Genomic DNA, 18,786 nt, shown 5'->3' with positions numbered 1-18,786 from the left:
TTAGAGGAGTTTATCATGATGGCAAAGAAAATTTGACAGATGAGAAACTCTTTCATTTTTCAAGACAAATTTATCCATCCAAACTTGGTAATGCAACAGGTAAAACAATTACTATCAGAATATCAAGAAGGCCAAGCTTCAAAAGTAGTTTCCAAGGGTGACTCAGGAAGCAATTATATTAGCGGAGAACCTCCTCCTTTAGGCACTTATAAGGTGAATTGGGATGTTGCAGTCAAACACGAGATTGGTAGAGTTGGCATAGATATTGTTATAAGGGATTTTGAAGCAAGGGTGGTGGCTTCCAGAAGCATGCAAAGGTATATGGAGCATTACAGGCGATCATCTTTACAAGAGACAGGTTTGAGAAGCATAGTCTTGGAATGGGATGCATTGCAAGTAATTCACAGTATCAATCTTAACTCTTCACAGTTCCATATTTTGGGAGTAATCTTAAGAGATGCCAAGTTTGTTTTGTCTCATTTTGATCACTAGATTGCAGTTCATGTGAGAATAAATGTCAATATGACAGTACATGTGTTGGCCATGTATGCTTTAGAGAGTCAAGAGGATGAGATTAGATTGGAGGAAGGTCATTCTATGTATTCTTCCTTTGATTTGCTGATTATTTCAATAAAGCTTACTATGTTTCATTAAAAAAAAAAAAAAAAATCTCCTCCTATATTTCGTTCTTATTTTTTCATATTAAGGATATTAATAAACAAAATAAAATAAAAACAAACGAAATACTAAATTACCGCTCTCTATGTTTTTAAATTTTTATTATTTTCTTAAAAAGATACTAAAAATATTTTGGATCAGAGCACCGGCAGTCGGAAGAGCCACGGCAGAGTCCCAACGCCACCAATTTCTTATATTTTGGGGTTCCCATTTTTTCTCATTAGGGATTCCAGAAAAGCAAAAACATTATCTCATTAGGGCTTCAAGAATCAAAATTCCACTCAGGTAAGCGTTTCTCTCTCTCTGTTATCCTCAAATGGACTCTCAATTTCTTTTATTAATTTCCATGATGCTGTGGAAAATGTAGCAAAAGAAAAGAACACAAGCGAGAAAATGTATACTTTTCGGTGTTTCTGACTTTAGAAAGCTATTTCTTTCACTCAAAGGAGTTAGGCGTAAGTGTTGGGCTTTCTTTTTAGTCGAACTTTTAGTTTCACCAGAAACCGAAAGCAAGAGAAAACGCTAGTTTTCGAATTTCGGTGTTTCTGACTCTAGGAAATAGTAGAAAGCTATTTCTTTCACTCAAAGGAGTTAGGCGTAAGTGTTGGGCTTCCTTTTTAGTCGAACTTTTAGTTTCCCCAGAAACCGAAAGCAAGAGAAAACGCTAGTTTTCGAAATTCCATGTTAATTTCTTTCCTGCGTTTTTTCGCTACCAAACGGTGCTCGAGGGTATTTACAAAGAAAAAGATTTCTCCCTCCTTTTGCCGTCTCTGGTCTGAACCCTTGGGAAAACGAAATTTCTGCCTCATTTTGCCGTCCCTCTCCCTCATAACCCTAAACCCTCTTTCTCCTCCCTCCCTCCCTCCATCACCCACAGAATCCTTCAAGATTTCTGATGTCGCATTTTCAAAGAGATAGATAGAGGTATATACTTTGAATTTTGGAAGCAAAGTAAAAAGAGAGGCTATACACAGACAGATAGAGAGATGAACGGCGAGTATATGCTACTGTTCCTACTTCCCGCACTGTTCTTTTGTAATTTGTTTTGTCTTTGATTTTCAAATGTGGAGCAGAGAGGGTCTCGGGGAGCTTTTTCGTAAATAGCCATCTGGCTTTTTCACCTCAGTCTGTCGCCTTTCTTGGTAAGAAATCTCGGTCCAAGTAGCTTTTTCCTTTACAAAATTGGTTTAGTTTGTGGTTGTTTTGGCTATTATTGTTGGCTTTGTGTAGTGGGTGTCCTGATAATTCACCTAAATCTCCAATATCGGAAAGTGGGAATGACTTTGAAACCCTAATTGTTAACTTCTTTTTAGTACTGAGGGAATGGGTGATGAAGAGGGAACTGGTACCGGCGATGGAACATACTGCACTGAGGGCTTGAAGAGTGAAGCCGTGAATAATGGGTCTGCAATTGGAAATGGGAATGATGGTGGTCAGTGGAACTCTGGTGGAAGCAAGAGCTTCAAAACTTACAAGAGGCGGAAGCATGTGAGATCAAGTTCAGATGGCAAAGCTCAGCAAGACTGGAGAGTTTGTGCAGAAGCTGCAAGTCAGTTAACGGAACAGGTTTTTGCTCCTTCACTTTATATTGCGCATATCTAGTTCAATTGCAAGATGTGTTTGCTAACTTTTTTCTAGCATGTAAAACAGTTTGATCAATTGTTAATTACTCTCGAGTTTCAAGGCTTAAAGTTTGGTGTTGTACCTTGAAATCTCTATTTGAAATATTGTAAGCTGCTTTTATTCAGAGAAATAATCTGCCCAGTGACTGTACCTGAAGCAACTGGTTGTGAGTAGGCACCTAAAACTTTTGAAGAAACTATCACTGACACGCGTACAAATTTTGCTTGCTGCCATAATAGAGAAATGCGGGGACGTTCTAGTCAGCATATCAATCAACGCCAGTGGCTTATACTGGAAACCATTGGGCTGGAAAGTGGAATCAGAAAAACTTGTAGTCATGTTTTGAGCTTTTACCTCTGTACTGTGAACTAGATGAGGTTTTTTCCCTCAAAATTGAACTTAAGATGGAATTGAGGAGAATTGCTTCTTTCTATTCCCAGCTCACACAGTAGTTAAAATGGTTGTGATGTGCAATCAAGTCCATGCGATTAGTCGTTGTATTAAGCCATATACCATCAAGCACATGCCTTGTTCACTAATCGCCTAATTTCGAGGAAGGGTGGGTTGCGGAAATGTTGTCACTGGTCAGTTATGGGGCATGCATCTAGTATGGGCCATCCTTTTCAACGTATCGACGCATACGCTCCCTGACATACCTATCAGAATGAATCACTTATGTTGGCCTTTTAGATTTGGCATTGTGGTGATATATTTTTTTCTGTAGTTAAAAAAACATATAACATCAATAGTTGTATTCCAAGTACACTGGATGTATAGAAGAGAAAATACCTAGCAAGAAGAAGAAATAAATACGAGGAAACCATGAAAGTTAAGTCCATTAAAATGGCATTTTAGTTTTCATGATATGTTATTATTTTTTTTAGTAAATAAGAATTTTATTGATAATAATAGGCATAACCCAAGTACATAGGACATGTACGATATGGTATTATTAGAGGTGTCATATTACAAATGGAATTAGAATTTGTGTGCATTGGATAATCACTGGTTTGGAATTTGCATATTGTCTCATAATTGGATGGAGCCTTAGGCCAAAAATAACCTTTTTAAATGGGGCTGCTAAATCCCAAGTTCAATCTGAAGATTTCAACTCCTTTAGGACTGGTGGTGATATTTTAGCGAAATGAAACATGAATGTTTGTGCATTTTGGACAAAACATTTGTTTTACATGTTTTTCAAGACTCTTACATGAGCAGATTGAAATTTTCTAAGAAAGATCTTTAGTGGGTGTTTTTGGAATAAGTGAGGCAATCTTATTCAGAGCATGGAAGGGTGCAACCCAAGTGCATAGTAAGTATACAATATGAAGCGCCCATCTAAGGAAAAGAAGAAAAATAACAATTCAATCAAATCTCTAAAACTACGGAATGGAAGTTGTTGAGCGCAGCATCCAAACATATGGTGCACTCATTATTGTATACTCAAATAAGTATGCAACTCGGTGCATATATATTTTTAGATTTTAGGTCAATGATGTTATCCATACATACCTAGAAGCACAAATACTGATGGCGAACAAGGGGATGCTACAATTTGGATATGGTGAATAGCAATTGGTGAAACATTAGGATATGGTACTGTATGCCTGTGGTTTGGTCCTCGTTACCCTTTCTCAAATTATATTTGAAATCTTGCAGACTCTGAAGGAACCTGGTCACACAGTTATAGAAAAGAACTCTATTGAAGAAGTCCATGTTCCTATGGATGGTTCAGATGACTGTTTACAGAGGCACTGGAGAAATGTTATACTGGAGCACATGCATCGGTCATCTAGTGTTGATGAAAGTTTTATACGGGGGTGCATTTGGAAGGCACTTGTATTTAATCATGGAACTGATGGTACGATGGTGGTTAAGGTAACCAAAGTTGCAGTGTTTTACTGAAAGTAGTCATCATTTGTATTTATAATTATTTCTCTTTCATGGTTGTCTTGCAGGAATCTGGCCATTGTGATGAAGACAGGCGTGAAGCTTCACAAACAGGGTGCATGCCGAATGGATCCCAGAAAGCAGCTAATGGGCATGCAGGTGCTTTATCTAGTGGATGTTTAAATGAATCTGATCACAATAACAATACTGAGAAGTGTCAGCGTGCTACGTTTAATATTTTAATTTCGGACAAGTTCACCTCATTGTGCAAGCTGCTGTTTGAGAATTTCCAAGGAATCAAGGCTGACTTTTTTGACTTTAGTGTCATAAACTTGAGGATGAAAGAGGGAGCTTATGAACGTTCACCTGTCCTTTTCTCTTCAGATATTCAACAGGTAATCTCGAGATTCTTTTTGCGTTAAGCTCTTATATTTCATACTCTTTTATGTGTTATATATATGCTGTCAAAATAATAGTTCAAGGCCTATACAACTTCACCCTTTTGATGTTTGCCTTTTGTTTCAGTGTATTAATAAATGTTCTCTTTTTTTTTTTTTTGTTTTTCAGTAGCAAAAGATATCTTTTTTCGAAAAGAAATTACGCGTTTACAATTTTGCACTGTCGAAATAAATTGTTGGCCTTAGATCTTAGAAAAACTTTTTTTTTTTTTTTTTGATAAATAGATCTTAGAAAAACTTTTCGTTGTAATAATTTCTAAAAAGTCCTTCATTTTGCACTCTATGAGTGTGCATAGCAAAACTGCTTGATTTATGTATTGATTAATACACATTTTTGGTATCGTAGCCCATTCAAAAGTTCTTTGGTCATATTTGATACTTTCAATGCTTCATGGTTCTTATGCTAAGGAAATATTGTATAAATTTCTAGTAATTGTGTGGTGATAATGGTTACTTTATCTCATAAAGAATACTTTGGCCATATGTGGTTTCACAAAACTTTTTAAAACTTAAAAATTTTATCAAATCAAATGAAACATCTTTGAATCTCAAAGAAATTTCTATTTCAAATTTTGATCCAATTATTACTCAATCGTTATCCAAACACAAAAATCATTACAACTTTTACAAATTCCAAAATAAAAATACTCTTAAAACTTGCATTTAAACAACTTTTCACAAACTCCAATACAACACTTATTTTCAATATATATATATATTTTCTCCTTTTCCAAAACCCAATGTAAAAAATTCTCAAATATTCTTAACATTTTTCATAACCAAGCATGACCTTTATGCTTGAAGTTTTGTTCTGTGTTCCTCCTAAATAGGTGTTACCTCTTGTAAACACCCTTGTGTACTTGGGCTATGCCTATTCTCATTAATACAATTTTACTTTTAAAACAAAATTGTGAGTTTTGGCCCAAATTAATGGAGAACTGAATTAATGAAAGGTTTTGTATCTTTACCTTTGGAAGTTAATTGTCTTTGGACAAGCTACGGAAATTATTAAAGCATAGAGGGGTGTGTGCAAGCTGAGTACTTACACAAGAAGCATAGAAAAGGATACATCCAAGCTAGCAAAATTCCTCAAAATATATTAAATTGGAGATTTGGGAGCTGTTGTTAGCACTCATCCAAACATAGAGATTTGGGATCTGTTGTGAGCACTCATCCAAACATAGAGATTGGTGAAAATGATGGCTTTTAGTTCCGAATTTGTCTTCCCATGGTCTTTAGGGTTTTGGGCCTTGTGTTCTTGCCAAATCCACCACATTTAGCACAAAGGAGCCATCCTCCAAACATCTGAATTTTTGTGACCATCATAAGGACTCTACCAACATGCCAACAACTCCACCACCCTCTAGGTCATAATCCACTCAACACCACCATAAGCTCCTAGCCATCTCACAATGTTGTGGAAGATGAACAATATTTTTCCAGTCTTGCTTTCTTATACATCATCCCTATACTACAATATGCCTGCCATGCAGATTATAGGACCTCGTTCCCTTTTCTTTGAACTTTCGTTACCCTAATTTTTCTCTTGATTTATAGAATCAGGTAGTGTTGAAACACTTCTTAGCATGTCATTTATGATTTATGAAAGCTCCTTAAATATTGGCGTAGAAGTCTGGAAAGGGGTAAAAGCCTGCAGTTTGATTAAGGAGATGTTTGGATTCGCAAGTCATCTCAGCTCATCTCAGCTTATCTCACTACTATTCATTACTATTCAGCAACTTTAACTCACAAATCTCACTACTATTCACAACTCATCTCATTACTATTCACAATCCATCTCAACTCATCTCAGCTCATCTCAAGTCATCTTCAAATCCAAACGTCTCCAAAAGTTTTTAATTCTGATCTTTTCTCGGATGTTGGGGTGTGTTTGTATCCATGAGAACTGATGGCTAATGAAATGTTATTTTCTGGATGTTGCTGTGTTGCATTGATGCTGCTCAATGAAATAGACCCAGTTCACAAGCGTATTCATCTAGAAGCTACTATGCTACATATGCAATGTTTAGTTTCTACAATGAGGACATATGCTTATTCCCAGGTGTATTGAGTTTCATTGTCATTGGATATGCCTTAAATTTGAATTAATATTTTTAGGTATGGCGAAAGCTTCAAGAGATTGGAAGTGAGTTTGTTTCTCTTGCAAAGAGCCTTTCAGACATGTCAAGTACTGCCTATCATGAGCAGGTGAGACAGACCAACTTTCAAAGATTGCTAAGCCAATCCAGTGCCTTGAGTTTTGGTTATATATATATATATATATATATATATATTTATTTCCAGTATTATCATTTACACTTCATACATTATGTAATGGTTTGATTTTGTTTTTATCTCAACTCAATTTTTACTTATATATATATATATATATATATATATTTTTTAACTTTTGTCTCCAAGGTGGGAGGACGAATACACAGCACATATGAAGATGGTGAACACGAGGTAAGGGAGGTTCTACGTATTATAGTATTACTATGTGCTTTATTCAACAGCATCAGCATTAATATTAACATGCTGCATTTGGTTCTAGATGAATTTGGATTGATGTTAAGCTACTAATATAGATAAATTAGGCTGCATTTGGTTCTTTGAAGAAGATAAATTCAGGAAAGATTCTGGAAACTCCCAATGATGTCATGTTTTGAGCCGCCATTACAAATTAAAGTCATATGTTCTGTAGAGCTGATTGCAAGCTCATAATATCTACTTACTCTGAATTACTTTCCTCCAAAAACTAATAATAATAATAAAATAAAAAGAAGCTGTTTCGCTCCTTTTTTCCCCTTTTTTCTTACAAGGTTTCCTTTGCTCTTTGCACTTAGAACTAAATCCCATACACATGGATCCCTGCCCTGTTTGTGGTAAGTGGCTACCAAAGAGTTAGCAGCAAGGTTTTCAACGGGGGCAGTACTTGAGCATTTAAACTTTTGTCCTTTAGAGCCACTTTGCCTAAAAGCCATGGGGTTATTCTTCATCTTGGGCAATCAAATAATTTCTTTTTTAACTAAGGTCTCATTTTTTTCCATTCTTTACACGTGAGGTGTGCAATGGTTTTAGTTGTTACTTTATCTGTAAGACTGGATAGCTAATTGCCTCTGGCATTCCGTGTTTTGCTGGGTATAAGCTAAGGCAGAGTCTCATGATTTTGTTTTCTTTCTTTTTTCCATATGGTGTAAATCTCTCAATTTTAGTGATAAATCATGCCTATTCTTCTCCTCTTTGACTTATATTCAAATCTCTTCATCTGTACTATATGCATTCTGGATGATACGTATAACGAATTATTTTTCACTGCAAAACAGTTTCTTCCCCGGGAATCAGACTCTCTGATTAAACCAGTGCAAACAGAAGATTGTGGTGTGTTCAAAGTTTGCACTTGCAGGCAATGCGGAGGCAAGGCAGATGGTAGGGATTATTTATTATGTGATTCATGTGAGGAGATGTACCATGTCTCCTGCATCGAACCTGCCATCAAAGAGATTCCCCCTAAAAGCTGGTACTGTGCCGTTTGCGCTGCAAGTAGAATCGCGTCACCCCATCAAAATTGTGAAGTGTGTGATAGGCTTATTGCTCCTAAGTCCTTAAGTAATGGAGGTGATGATGAAACTTCTGCTATAAATGAAGAAACTTCTATTGACATCGAAGAAAACTCAAATTGTGGTATGGACGATGGGCTTCAACCATCAAAAGGTGGAAAAAACTCTTTATGCTGTAAAATTTGTGGAAATGAGGTAGAAGATGGTGAAAAGTTGAAGGCTTGTGGTCACAGCTTTTGCCCAAATAAATACTACCATGCTAGGTGCCTGACAACTAAGCAATTAAAATCATATGGCTCCCGTTGGTACTGCCCTTCTTGTCTGTGCAGGGTTTGCCTCGCTGATCAAGATGATGATAAGATCATTTTATGTGATGGCTGTGATCATGCATACCACATCTATTGCATGAAACCACCGCGTACATCAATTCCAAGAGGGAAATGGTTCTGCAGAAAATGTAATGCAGGGATCCAGGCAATACGCAGAGCGAAAAGAGCATACGAGACTAAAGAAATTAAACATAGAAAGAAAGGTGTAGGGGGGTTTATGCCAGTTGAAAATCTTGAAAAGAGATGGAATGATAAAGGAGAAGAGGCATCAGAAAAAGGTGGAGGGATGGACATGCTTTTAACTGCAGCAAAGACACTAAAGTTTGAAGAGAATTTGGGTGCCATTGAGATCGGGCTATAGAAATCATGAATTTTTTGGGGACGTAAAGTCAATAGTTTTTGGCAAGTATTGATTTTAATTTTACTTGTATCTCCCAATGCCAAGAATTTTATTTTCACTACATTTTTAAATTGACTGGTATGTGTAGGTTGTGGAATGTTAGATCTTGCTGACTTTTGGCTGCTTAAACTGGGGAAAATATGATTCTGAAGGTTGTATATTACTGGTCAGCAGAGCCAGAAACTGTATTTGTAGCTTGAATCTGCCGAAATGAACAGAAACAAGATACCATTTAGGCCTAAAGTGATTGTTCTGAGAGCCACTGTTTAATTTGTTGCTTTGTATTTGTGTACATAAAAAGAAATCCCAAGAACAGTTCTTGATGATTGAAGTAGGGGATATGGTTCTTTTGTCATATTTGAATCTGTTGTATTTGAAATCTTCAGTATGCCTTGGGAGTTAGGATATTGGTCATTGGATAATTTTCTGACTTTTTAAGTCTAATGTATATGATATTTAGGTTTACTCCTAGAATTTGGAGTTGTAATATTATTGTGAATGTATTATGTTACAATTGATTATGGCCCCTCATCCTAAGCTATAAATCTTGTGCGTGTAAAATTTGTTAAAAAAAAAAGGGTTTTGCTTGGGAGAAGGTATTTGTAATCTTTAAGCTTGTGGGCTGTCATGCAAACGTGTTTGTACCATTTGTTGCTTCGGGGAATCTGAAGTCCCGTGAACAGCGATGAACTTTCTTTGTTTCGACTCTCTTTGGACGAGGCAGACATCCATGGAAGGGGGTGGGTTGCTTCAAGGTAAATAAAATTTAACGTGCGATTTAAATAGTAAGATGAGATAGTTTCAGTTTCAATTGAATAAAATATTATTATAATATTATTTTTAAATTTAAAAAAGTTGAATTGTTTATTATATTTTATATAAAAATTTGAGAAAGTTATAATAATAAAAAGGAGATGATACGAGACGAAATGCTTTCACTGTCTAAACACTCTCACTAGCAAAGTAAAATTTGGGGCAGCTTTTGGGTTGCTTCAATGAATGTGCAGGAAACAGGGGAAAGCAGACGGGCTTAAACACACACACATATATATATCGATCAAGACTTCACTGTTGCTCACCACATTAATTTTGTGGCAAACCATTTTAGTAGAAAATTAACAGCACCAACAAAAGGATTAGGAATTATGGGGATGCTGCGAACCACAAATGTCTCCAACTCGTGATCTGGCCCGAACCCAAACAGAACTCCCCACTCCAAACCATGGCCGGTTGTGGTCTCTCCTTCCTTCATGGATTTGTTTCTCATCTCATCAAGGACAAACAACAGGCCCGGACCCATCACGTATCCGTACTCTCGTAGCACATGCCAACTTGCTCTGAGCTTTCCGTCACTTAGACCTAGATTTTCTTCGAAATTGTCGAGCAATCTTCCCAAACCAGTATTAACCACGTAAAACAAGGAGTTCAAATCACTTATGCCAGTTTGTCTCAATCTTTCAGCCCAGATTTGCGCATCAACCAAGCTTTTCTCCATGTTGTTACCATCCAAGATGGGCATATAATTTTCAGATAAATAGAATGATTGGCGCATTTCACGTAAAAAACTGGCCAATGCGCCCTCTGAGTCAGGGAGAACCGATTTACAAGCCACTACGAGCTCGAACAGTGGATTCTCAGTCCATGTATCAGGACAGGCACCGATGATTGCGGCCGCAGCACCATCTGCACAATGTGCATATGTGTTGAGTTTCTGTACGTCAGTTTGATCATCAGAGGGTCCTTCAAATAAGACAGCGGTGTTCTCGGAGTACACCACAAGTATACGTGCAGTTGCATTTCTCTCTGCAATATACATGGCGAGGCGAAGGCCAATCCCACCAGCATGGCAGTGTTCATCGATCATGTATGTCTCAACCGATGTATTAAGGCCAAGGAGCTCGGTGAGTTGATAGGCGGGACTGGGAACGTCCCAACCGAACCTTGTGCAGAATACAAGGTGCGTGATCTTTGAGATGGGTTGACCCCACTCTTTGATAGCCTTGGTTGCTGCTTCCTTGCCGAGCTTGATTACCTCGGGAGCTCCCATAGCTTGCAGTGCATTGAGAGATCGGAACTCAGAGCCCCCAATGTTTGGATTTGCCAGAATCTCCTCGGTAAGGAGAAGGTGACGTTTCCTTATCGATGACTCCTCGCCTGTGAGAGAAATTTAACATGCATGCATGCTGTAAGGTCAAATCTACAGCGCGCCTATGGATGAAATGAATTAAAAAGGAAGAAGAAGCAAATAATCAAGTATCAAGAAAGCATCCACATGGACAAGTAGAGCTAGGGGAAGAAAATAAAATCAAGATTCAAGCATGTCAAGTTTATATCCAAATTAACTTGTGTTCACTTAAAAAAAAAAAAAAAAAAAACATGTGATCTGACCTCTTGTTTTCTTCTTCTACTTTGCACCACAGGTTCGTACACCCACATGATTACATGGGTATAATTTGATAAAAAATGAATTCTATCTAGCTGCTCCTAAACTGGAAAGGATAATTGCTAGCTTCAATGAATGCTTACAAATGAACTTAAGCTGCTCTTTCAATTCGGTCATGTGTTCGCTCTTAGTCACGCGCAAGTAAAAGTCTGGAAAGTCCTTTTGGTCGATAGAATTCACCGGATTCGCTGTGCCAATGGCCAGGACTTGGGCTGGTTGACCATGTCGTGGAGCTGATAACGCCATCGGTGTCCACTTGCACCAGTAGCTATATAGCGGATAGAGCTCGATCTTTGGGAATCCGCTATGGTTGCAGATGACATCTTTCTTTTGGTATATATAGATCCATATATCGGTACTGACGAAAGGTGAGACTTTGAACTTGATCTGCAACATCGAAAAATCAAAAGTCTCTTTAACTTTTGGATCGGTCGATGCTAGTGAGAGAGACGACGTGAACTATGATCTTGCCTTAAATTAGTTTTCTTCGAAAATCACGATAAAATCTATGCCATTCTACATGGAATACAATTGGATATCCGGCATCTTCATTTTTATTATCTATTGGCAAGGAAGAAATTAAGCCAAGCCGTGTGGTCTCACCATCTGCAAAAGCAGCTAACAGCACCAAAGCAACAAATGAAACAGTCACAGAGGACAGCACAACACAGCAGAAAAGGAAAAAATCTTCTAGAATTCAGAAATCATTCCTTGTGGGACAGGTGTTGATTGCTCCCAATAGTTTTGGAAATTATTTATCTGTAGAAATGCCTATGAATGTAATCGCATAGCAGAATGTAATGAAAAATAAATGATTCAAAGTTGTAGTCTCCATTTACGCTTCCTGTCAAGCATTTGGTATTCATGCTGAGCCTTAATTTCAACATGGTATCCAGAGCCTTCTAAGACTCACGTCTATTTCTTTTTCGTTACACACTGCCGAATGGCATCTGGTCATTCCTCTCCCAACTCCACTACACACCACCCCTCTCACATGGCTACCCTGAATACACTCAACTCGGCTGGTCATTTATCACCATCAAACTCACTGTAGATAACTTCCTCCTTTGGAAAGCATAGATGGTACCCTTTCTAAAGGGTCACCAACTTTTCGACCATGTGGAAGGCTCATCTTCAGTGCTTCCTCCCATGGTTGATGATTCTCCCAATCCCGAGTACACACAATGGCAATTACGTGACCAACTAATCCTGTCTGTAATTAATTCTTCACTATCAGACCAAGTCCTTGCTCAAGTTCTCGAGTGCAACACTGCCCGAGAGGCTTGGACCACCCTTCAAACCCTTTTTGTGTCTCAGTCCTTTGCACATCTAATGCAGACACATTATCAGTTAGCTACCCTCGAGAAAGGGTCTGAATCAATTACAGATTACTTTCATAGAGCTAAAAACCTTGCGGCCTCTTTAGGTGCAGCAGGTCAGCCTCTATCTCCATCGGAATTCTCAGTGTATTTACTTGCTGGGCTTGGGACTGACTATGATCCATTGGTCCCGTCTCTTACCACTGGGGCAGACCCTCTTCCACCTCAAAAGATATATAGTTTTCTCCTCACTCATGAGTCACGGCTTGCCCATCAAACCCAGACCATGCTCAGTACTCACTCTATTGCTGCGCATACTACATCTACCAGACTTGCTTTGAATTCGTCTAATAGGGGAAAGGGTTCCCGTGGTTCCTGTGGTCGTCGTGTGGGAGGAAGGCATAACCCTTCCTTCTTCTCCTCTCGGTCAGACAATCGACCTCTGTGTCAAGTTTGTCATAAACCAGGGCACTCTGCCCTTATATGTTATCACAGATTTGATCACAGTTACCAGACTGCTCCTCCTCGTTCTCTATCAGCCAATATCACTATTGTGCCTCCCACGCCTCATCATATTAATTCTTGGTTCCTGACACTGCTGCAACCAACCATTTCACACCAGATTTCAGCAACCTTACTTTGGATGCTTTATCATACCAGAGCTCAGATCAACTGAGCATCAGAGATGGTTCTACCATGCCTAGGCAGCACACGAGTTCAGCTCTGGCAAATTTTTTCTTTCTCAACTCCTTCATGTTCCGTCAATTACTAAAAATTTATTGTCTGTTCATCAGTTTTGTTGCGATAATTCTGTATAGTTTGAGTTTCACTCTATTGTTTTCTTGTGAAAGATTTGTGAACTTGGGGGGTTCTATTTCAGGGAACCGTTAAAAATGGCTTGTATGTCCTACCTGCGGATGCCACCACCTCCTCATCACTCTCGGCCCCTCCTCAAGCACATATTGGTGAACGAACCTCACCTTTCCATTGGCAACTTAGGCTTGAACATCCATCACCACGGACTACTAAATTTGTTATTCATTGCCTTATGTGCCCTTATTCCTATGCTCAAAATGAGACGATTGAACGCCATCATCGGCACATTGTTGAAACGAGATTTTCCTTTTTGACTCAAGCCTCCATACCAACTCAATATTGGTCCAAGGCCTTTCAAATGTCGGTTTATCTTATAAATAGAATGCCTACTTCGATTTTAAAAAATAAGTCTCATTTTCAAAAAAAAATAATGATTATAATTTTCTTCGAACTTTTGGCACCGTTTGTTGGCCAAACTTACAACCATACAGTCATCATAAATTGGATCCTAGATCAACACTTTGTGTTTTTATGGGCTACAGCAAAGACCATAAGGGATATCATTGCTTACCTATCCCATCAGGCCGGAACTACATCTCAAGGGATGTAATTTTTAATTAAAACCATTTTCCTTTTCACACTCAGCCCATTAATCATTCGATTCCTCGTTCAGTACACATGTAGCCCACTTCATTTACACATAGCACTCCATCTCATAAACCATCACAAACAGTCCAGCCCACTTGCACAAATAACACTCGGCAGCCCTCACAACTCCCTTTTCCCATTTCTTTGCTTGGGCCTAACTTAAACTCAACCCACTCACAATCCATACACACTACTCGCAGTCCAACCCATACTCTGGCCCCTCCATCAGATGCACAACCCCCTCCTTCCTCGATCTTGAGCCCCTCTCAATCACAATCCCTAAATTCCCAAACCTCAGAAGCTTCATCGTTTTCATCCAATCTTCCTCTTCCTACGTTGGCTCCAGCACCATCTCACAACACTCATCCAATGGTCACACGTGCAAAGGTAAATACCACCTGCCCTCTAACTCGTACTAATGGCATTGTTCCCTGGCCCTCCCAAAAACCCTTCCTCTCACTCACCATCACTGCACATACACAGGTTCTTGAGGAACCCACTTCTTACACTAAGGCTTTTAAATTTTCTGAATGGAATTTTATGCACTTTTACATAACCATACATGGGACTTAGTTCCCCTATCAGCTTCTTACAATGTTTTGGGTCCTGAGTGGATTCTCAAAACAAAGAGGAATGCTGATGAAGCTCTGGAAAGACGTAAAGCACGTCTTGTGGCCAAAGGCTTTCATCAACAAGCCGATGTTGATTACACGTAAACATTTTCCCTTGTCATAAAACCCACCACCGTCAGAATCATACTTTCACTTGCTATTACTTCCAATTGGCCACTGCAACAGTTAGACATACAAAATGCCTTGTTACATGGTGATTTGGAGGAAGCAGTATATATGCGACAACCCCTGGATTTGTGCATCCCGAATTTCCCAATCATGTGTGTAATCTCAAAAAGGCCATTTATGGTCTCAAAAAGACAATACTGACTACCAAGCTGTTTTCACTTGGTTTTCAAGAGTCCAAATCCGATACGTGTCTTTTTATTTATTGTAATGCATCTCATATAGTTTTTGTTCTCATATATGTTGATGACATTATAGTTACTAGTTCTAGTCTTTCCTTAATTTCTAAATTTGTTTCTGCTCATGGCTTGGCTTTTCCAATCAAAGACTTAGTTCTACTACACTATTTTCTTGGCATTGAAATCTACCGAAATGAACATTGTCTTTTCCATAGTCAATATAAATACATTTTGGATCTTCTTCGTCTTACAAATATGCATAATGCCAAACTAGTCTCAACTCCCATGTCATCCTCACTTAAACTCATGGCTTTTGAGGGGACCTCCTTTGAGGGTCCCCACTTATACTGTAGTGTAGTTGGCAGCTTGCAATACCTAGTTTTCACTCGCCCAGATATATAATTGCTGTCAATAAAGTGTGTCAATATATGCATAATCCAAAGATACCACATTGGCAAGCTGTTAAAAGAATTCTTAGGTGTCTTAGACTTACCACTCATTTTGGCCTTCACTTTTCTAAATCTTCCAAGGTTACCCTTTCTGCCTTCTCTAATGCTAACTAGGCTGGGTGCCCAGATGATAGAAAATCCACAGGAGGGTTGTGTGTCTTTTTTGGCTCATATCTCATCTCATGGGGTTCCAAAAAGCAACCAAAGATTGCCCGATCATCCACTGAAGCAAAGTATAAGGCTGTTGCCAACACTACTTGTGAAATATTATGGGTTGAATCTCTTTTAAAGGAACTTGGAATATTATTAAATGATCCATTAACTTTGTGGTGTCACAATTTAGGGGCAACTTATTTGTCAGTTAATCCCATTTTACATGCTCATACCAAGCATGTAAAATTATATTACTATTTTGTAAGAGATCGTGTGGCAGCCAAGACTCTCAATATTTCCTTTGTATCTAGTAAGGACCAAGTGGCTGACATACTCACAAAGCCATTCTCAACATCTTGGTTTCTTCTACTTCAATCAAGCCTCACAGTTTCAAAAGTGCAGTTTGCATAGAGGGGGGGATGTTAAGGAAGAAATTAAGCTAAGCCGTGTGGTCTCACCATCTGCAAAAGCAGCTAATAGCACCAAAGCAACAAATAAAACAGTCATAACAGAGGACAACACAACACAGCAGGAAAGGAAAGAATCTTCTAGAATTTAGAAATCATTCCTTGTGGGACAGGTGTTGATTTATCCCAATAGTTTTGGAAATTAGTTATCTGTAGAAATGCCTATATATAGAATGTAATCGCATAGCAGAATATAATGAAAAATAAATGATTCAAAGTTGCAGTCACCATTTATGCCTTTTGTCAAGCATTTGGTATTCATGCTGAGCCTTAATTTCAACATATATTAGTGCTAAGTGGGGATCCTTGACATTTTGGATAGACCAAGAGTGATATTTTCAAGTTGAAATTAATTTAAATATTTGATTTCTTAGATTGCTTCTCCTACTCATTTAATTAAGGGATTTACTATGCATCAGCCACTATTCGCTCACACACTTCACACCTATAGCTTTTTCATGGTGTGTGTGAGTGTTTTTTATAGAGTATGAGAGTATTTTTCATAGGGTGTGGGAAGTGTGAGATGATGAATAGTGACTGATGAGAAAAAAATTTCTTTAATTAAACTACTTGTTTAAATATTTGGTATCTTTGAGTGCATCATGCTTCTCTTACTCAATGGCAATGGCCTATATATCCATGAATTGTTATGATCTCGATAAAAAAGTTTTTTTTTCTTTTTTTTTTTATAATTTTTTTAAAGGTTTTTTTTTTCATAAACATATTGGTGGTAGTTGTGACAAATGAAGATTTTAAGACACAGGTCAAGAAGTAAAAAAAAGATAATAAAAAGAATTTCTACAATCACACAACATACAAAGGTTTAAGTGATTCAACTTAAAAAAAAGTCTACATCCATTGGCGGAGATGATCTCAAAAGAATTCACTAATCAAAGCATCTTTACATCTAATGCATGCAAACACAAATCATGACACTTTCTCTTGACCGAGGGAGTCAAGCCACTTCTCCTACCGTGACCGGGCTATTGGTTTGCATGACAATGATAATGCAAAACAATTGAACTAGAAATATATATATATATATATATATATATATATATGATCAGGTTGTTTTTGTTTTTGTTTTTGTGATCAATATTATTAATGATTTTATTCATGCTATCAAGTACATAAAATTAAGCTATTGATCAAATACAAACAAGCAAAAATTAATAATTCCAATAAGAACGATATAAAAAAGAAAAAGCAAATCAAGCTCCTCAAAATTCAAATACAAAGAAGCTGAAAATGGACAAAATTTGCCGGCCGGCCATGTCTAATTTAAGGAAAGCTTTAGGATACCCAGCTACTACTAATAATTGATAGTTTTCTATTGTGATCATTGAAAATTAATAGATTCGATCATGATGATTGAATGCACCCTTTACTCCTAACATGTTGAACTTAACCTAGGCAACCTGGACGGATAGGTTTCATACTAAATGTGCATTTTAAATATACACACCAATGCAAATGATTTTTTTTTCTTTTTTTAAAGTATTTTTTAAACATCTTTAATTATTAAGAAAAAAAAATACAATTTCACTAATAGTCACTTTCTTAATCATTAAAAAATTAAAATATATGAACATACATATTTAAAAATTATACTACCATTTTCCTATGAACAATAGTACACAATCAATATTACTCTGAAATGACGAGGAAGAAGTGGAAAGGTTGCGAGTTCATGCATGTTGACCGTAAAATCGTTAGCAAAAGATCCTGCTATGAGATATTTTGGTGGATACAGAACATAAAAATAGTGGCTGGATAATGGAAATACTGAATAACACATGCACTTTGATTAGGGCTGGAGAAAGACAATAGAACATTTTGTGATTTTCACATACCCTGCACGTTTCTATCTTGACTGCGTATACACAAACAATTTGACTGTATGATAACTGCTTCTGCACTAACCCCACTGGCATATGCACAAACATCGTATCGCAATATATGTTGGGCATCCATCGGATTGTTCATGCCCCATTTAGGTGGGGTGTACCATTGAATGACTCGAACCTGAATGTCATCATTGGGCATCATCATTGTATGCATATATATGTTGGGCATCATTATAGCAATCATGATTGCAACCATGACTAAAATAACTAAACGTGCAGAGAAAACTAAGGTAAAAATAATAATAATAATAATAATAATAATAATAATAATTACCTTGGAGATACCGTCTGAGATGGAGGAGAGGGGAGATGAACTCGTGGGGCTGGGGAGGGCGAACTAGATGATGATGATGAACAAGCGTACCCATCATACAAGATTGTCCTATACATTTGTACAACGTCTGTATTGCCATGTATTGCTCCTTGATGCTTGGATTGATTTTCTATTAGATTGCTACCTTAATTGTCTCTAGAGAATAATGCTCTGTTATCACCAACAATCTAAACAGCTTAAGGTTGTGCTAAAACACGACTGTGTGGGAAGGAACCCCAACGTACGAACTAGGCTTAGTTCATTGGATGGGGGGCATGGGCATGGGAGAGGCTGCAACATGGGTTTTGACTTGAAAGTGGAGACAAGTTTTAGGTTCAAGATGATGTCCTACGTGCA

The 18,786-nt window shown here is 37.8% G+C and overlaps 2 protein-coding genes across 3 annotated transcripts; one reads left to right on the top strand and one right to left on the bottom strand.

The window, feature by feature from the left end:
* Positions 1 to 808: 808 nt before the first annotated feature.
* LOC109019080 (PHD finger protein EHD3-like) lies at positions 809 to 9,454 on the top strand. The gene is made up of 7 exons (XM_035691081.1): positions 809 to 963; positions 1,992 to 2,244; positions 3,961 to 4,179; positions 4,260 to 4,586; positions 6,768 to 6,857; positions 7,071 to 7,115; positions 7,976 to 9,454. Exons 2-7 carry the CDS (start codon positions 2,002 to 2,004, stop codon positions 8,897 to 8,899), a joined length of 1,848 nt encoding a protein of 615 aa, XP_035546974.1. The 5' UTR covers positions 809 to 963; positions 1,992 to 2,001; the 3' UTR covers positions 8,900 to 9,454.
* A 447-nt stretch (positions 9,455 to 9,901) lies between these two features.
* LOC109020591 (chalcone synthase-like) lies at positions 9,902 to 12,050 on the bottom strand. Of its 2 annotated transcripts, XM_035690858.1 has the most exons (3): positions 11,985 to 12,050; positions 11,465 to 11,768; positions 9,902 to 11,092 (listed from the first exon to the last, which is right to left on the bottom strand). In XM_035690858.1, exons 1-3 carry the CDS (start codon positions 11,985 to 11,987, stop codon positions 10,014 to 10,016), a joined length of 1,386 nt encoding a protein of 461 aa, XP_035546751.1. In that variant the 5' UTR covers positions 11,988 to 12,050; the 3' UTR covers positions 9,902 to 10,013. The 2 variants fall into 2 exon arrangements, with proteins under 2 accessions (XP_035546751.1, XP_035546750.1); XM_035690857.1 differs by lacking the exon at positions 11,985 to 12,050 and having other exon boundaries at positions 11,465 to 11,917.
* Positions 12,051 to 18,786: the final 6,736 nt, after the last annotated feature.

This window comes from Juglans regia, chromosome 6, assembly GCF_001411555.2.
Source record: "Juglans regia cultivar Chandler chromosome 6, Walnut 2.0, whole genome shotgun sequence".
Lineage (NCBI taxonomy): Eukaryota > Viridiplantae > Streptophyta > Magnoliopsida > Fagales > Juglandaceae > Juglans > Juglans regia.
The sequence above is the reverse complement of the archived record's forward strand: the minus strand, read 5'-3'. Positions and strand labels throughout refer to the sequence as shown.

Bases quoted from the DNA above. Each gene is read 5' to 3' on its own strand.
- LOC109019080 (XM_035691081.1), top strand. From the start codon at position 2,002: ATGGGTGATGAAGAGGGAACTGGTACCGGCGATGGAACATACTGCACT. The intron at 6,858-7,070 runs GTGAGACAGACC...TTTGTCTCCAAG, and splicing joins GTACTGCCTATCATGAGCAG to GTGGGAGGACGAATACACAG. The intron at 7,116-7,975 runs GTAAGGGAGGTT...ACTGCAAAACAG, and splicing joins ATGAAGATGGTGAACACGAG to TTTCTTCCCCGGGAATCAGA.
- LOC109020591 (XM_035690857.1), bottom strand. From the start codon at position 11,777: ATGTTGCAGATCAAGTTCAAAGTCTCACCTTTCGTCAGTACCGATATA. The intron at 11,093-11,464 runs GTAAGCATTCAT...TTTCTCTCACAG, and splicing joins AGAGCAGCTTAAGTTCATTT to GCGAGGAGTCATCGATAAGG.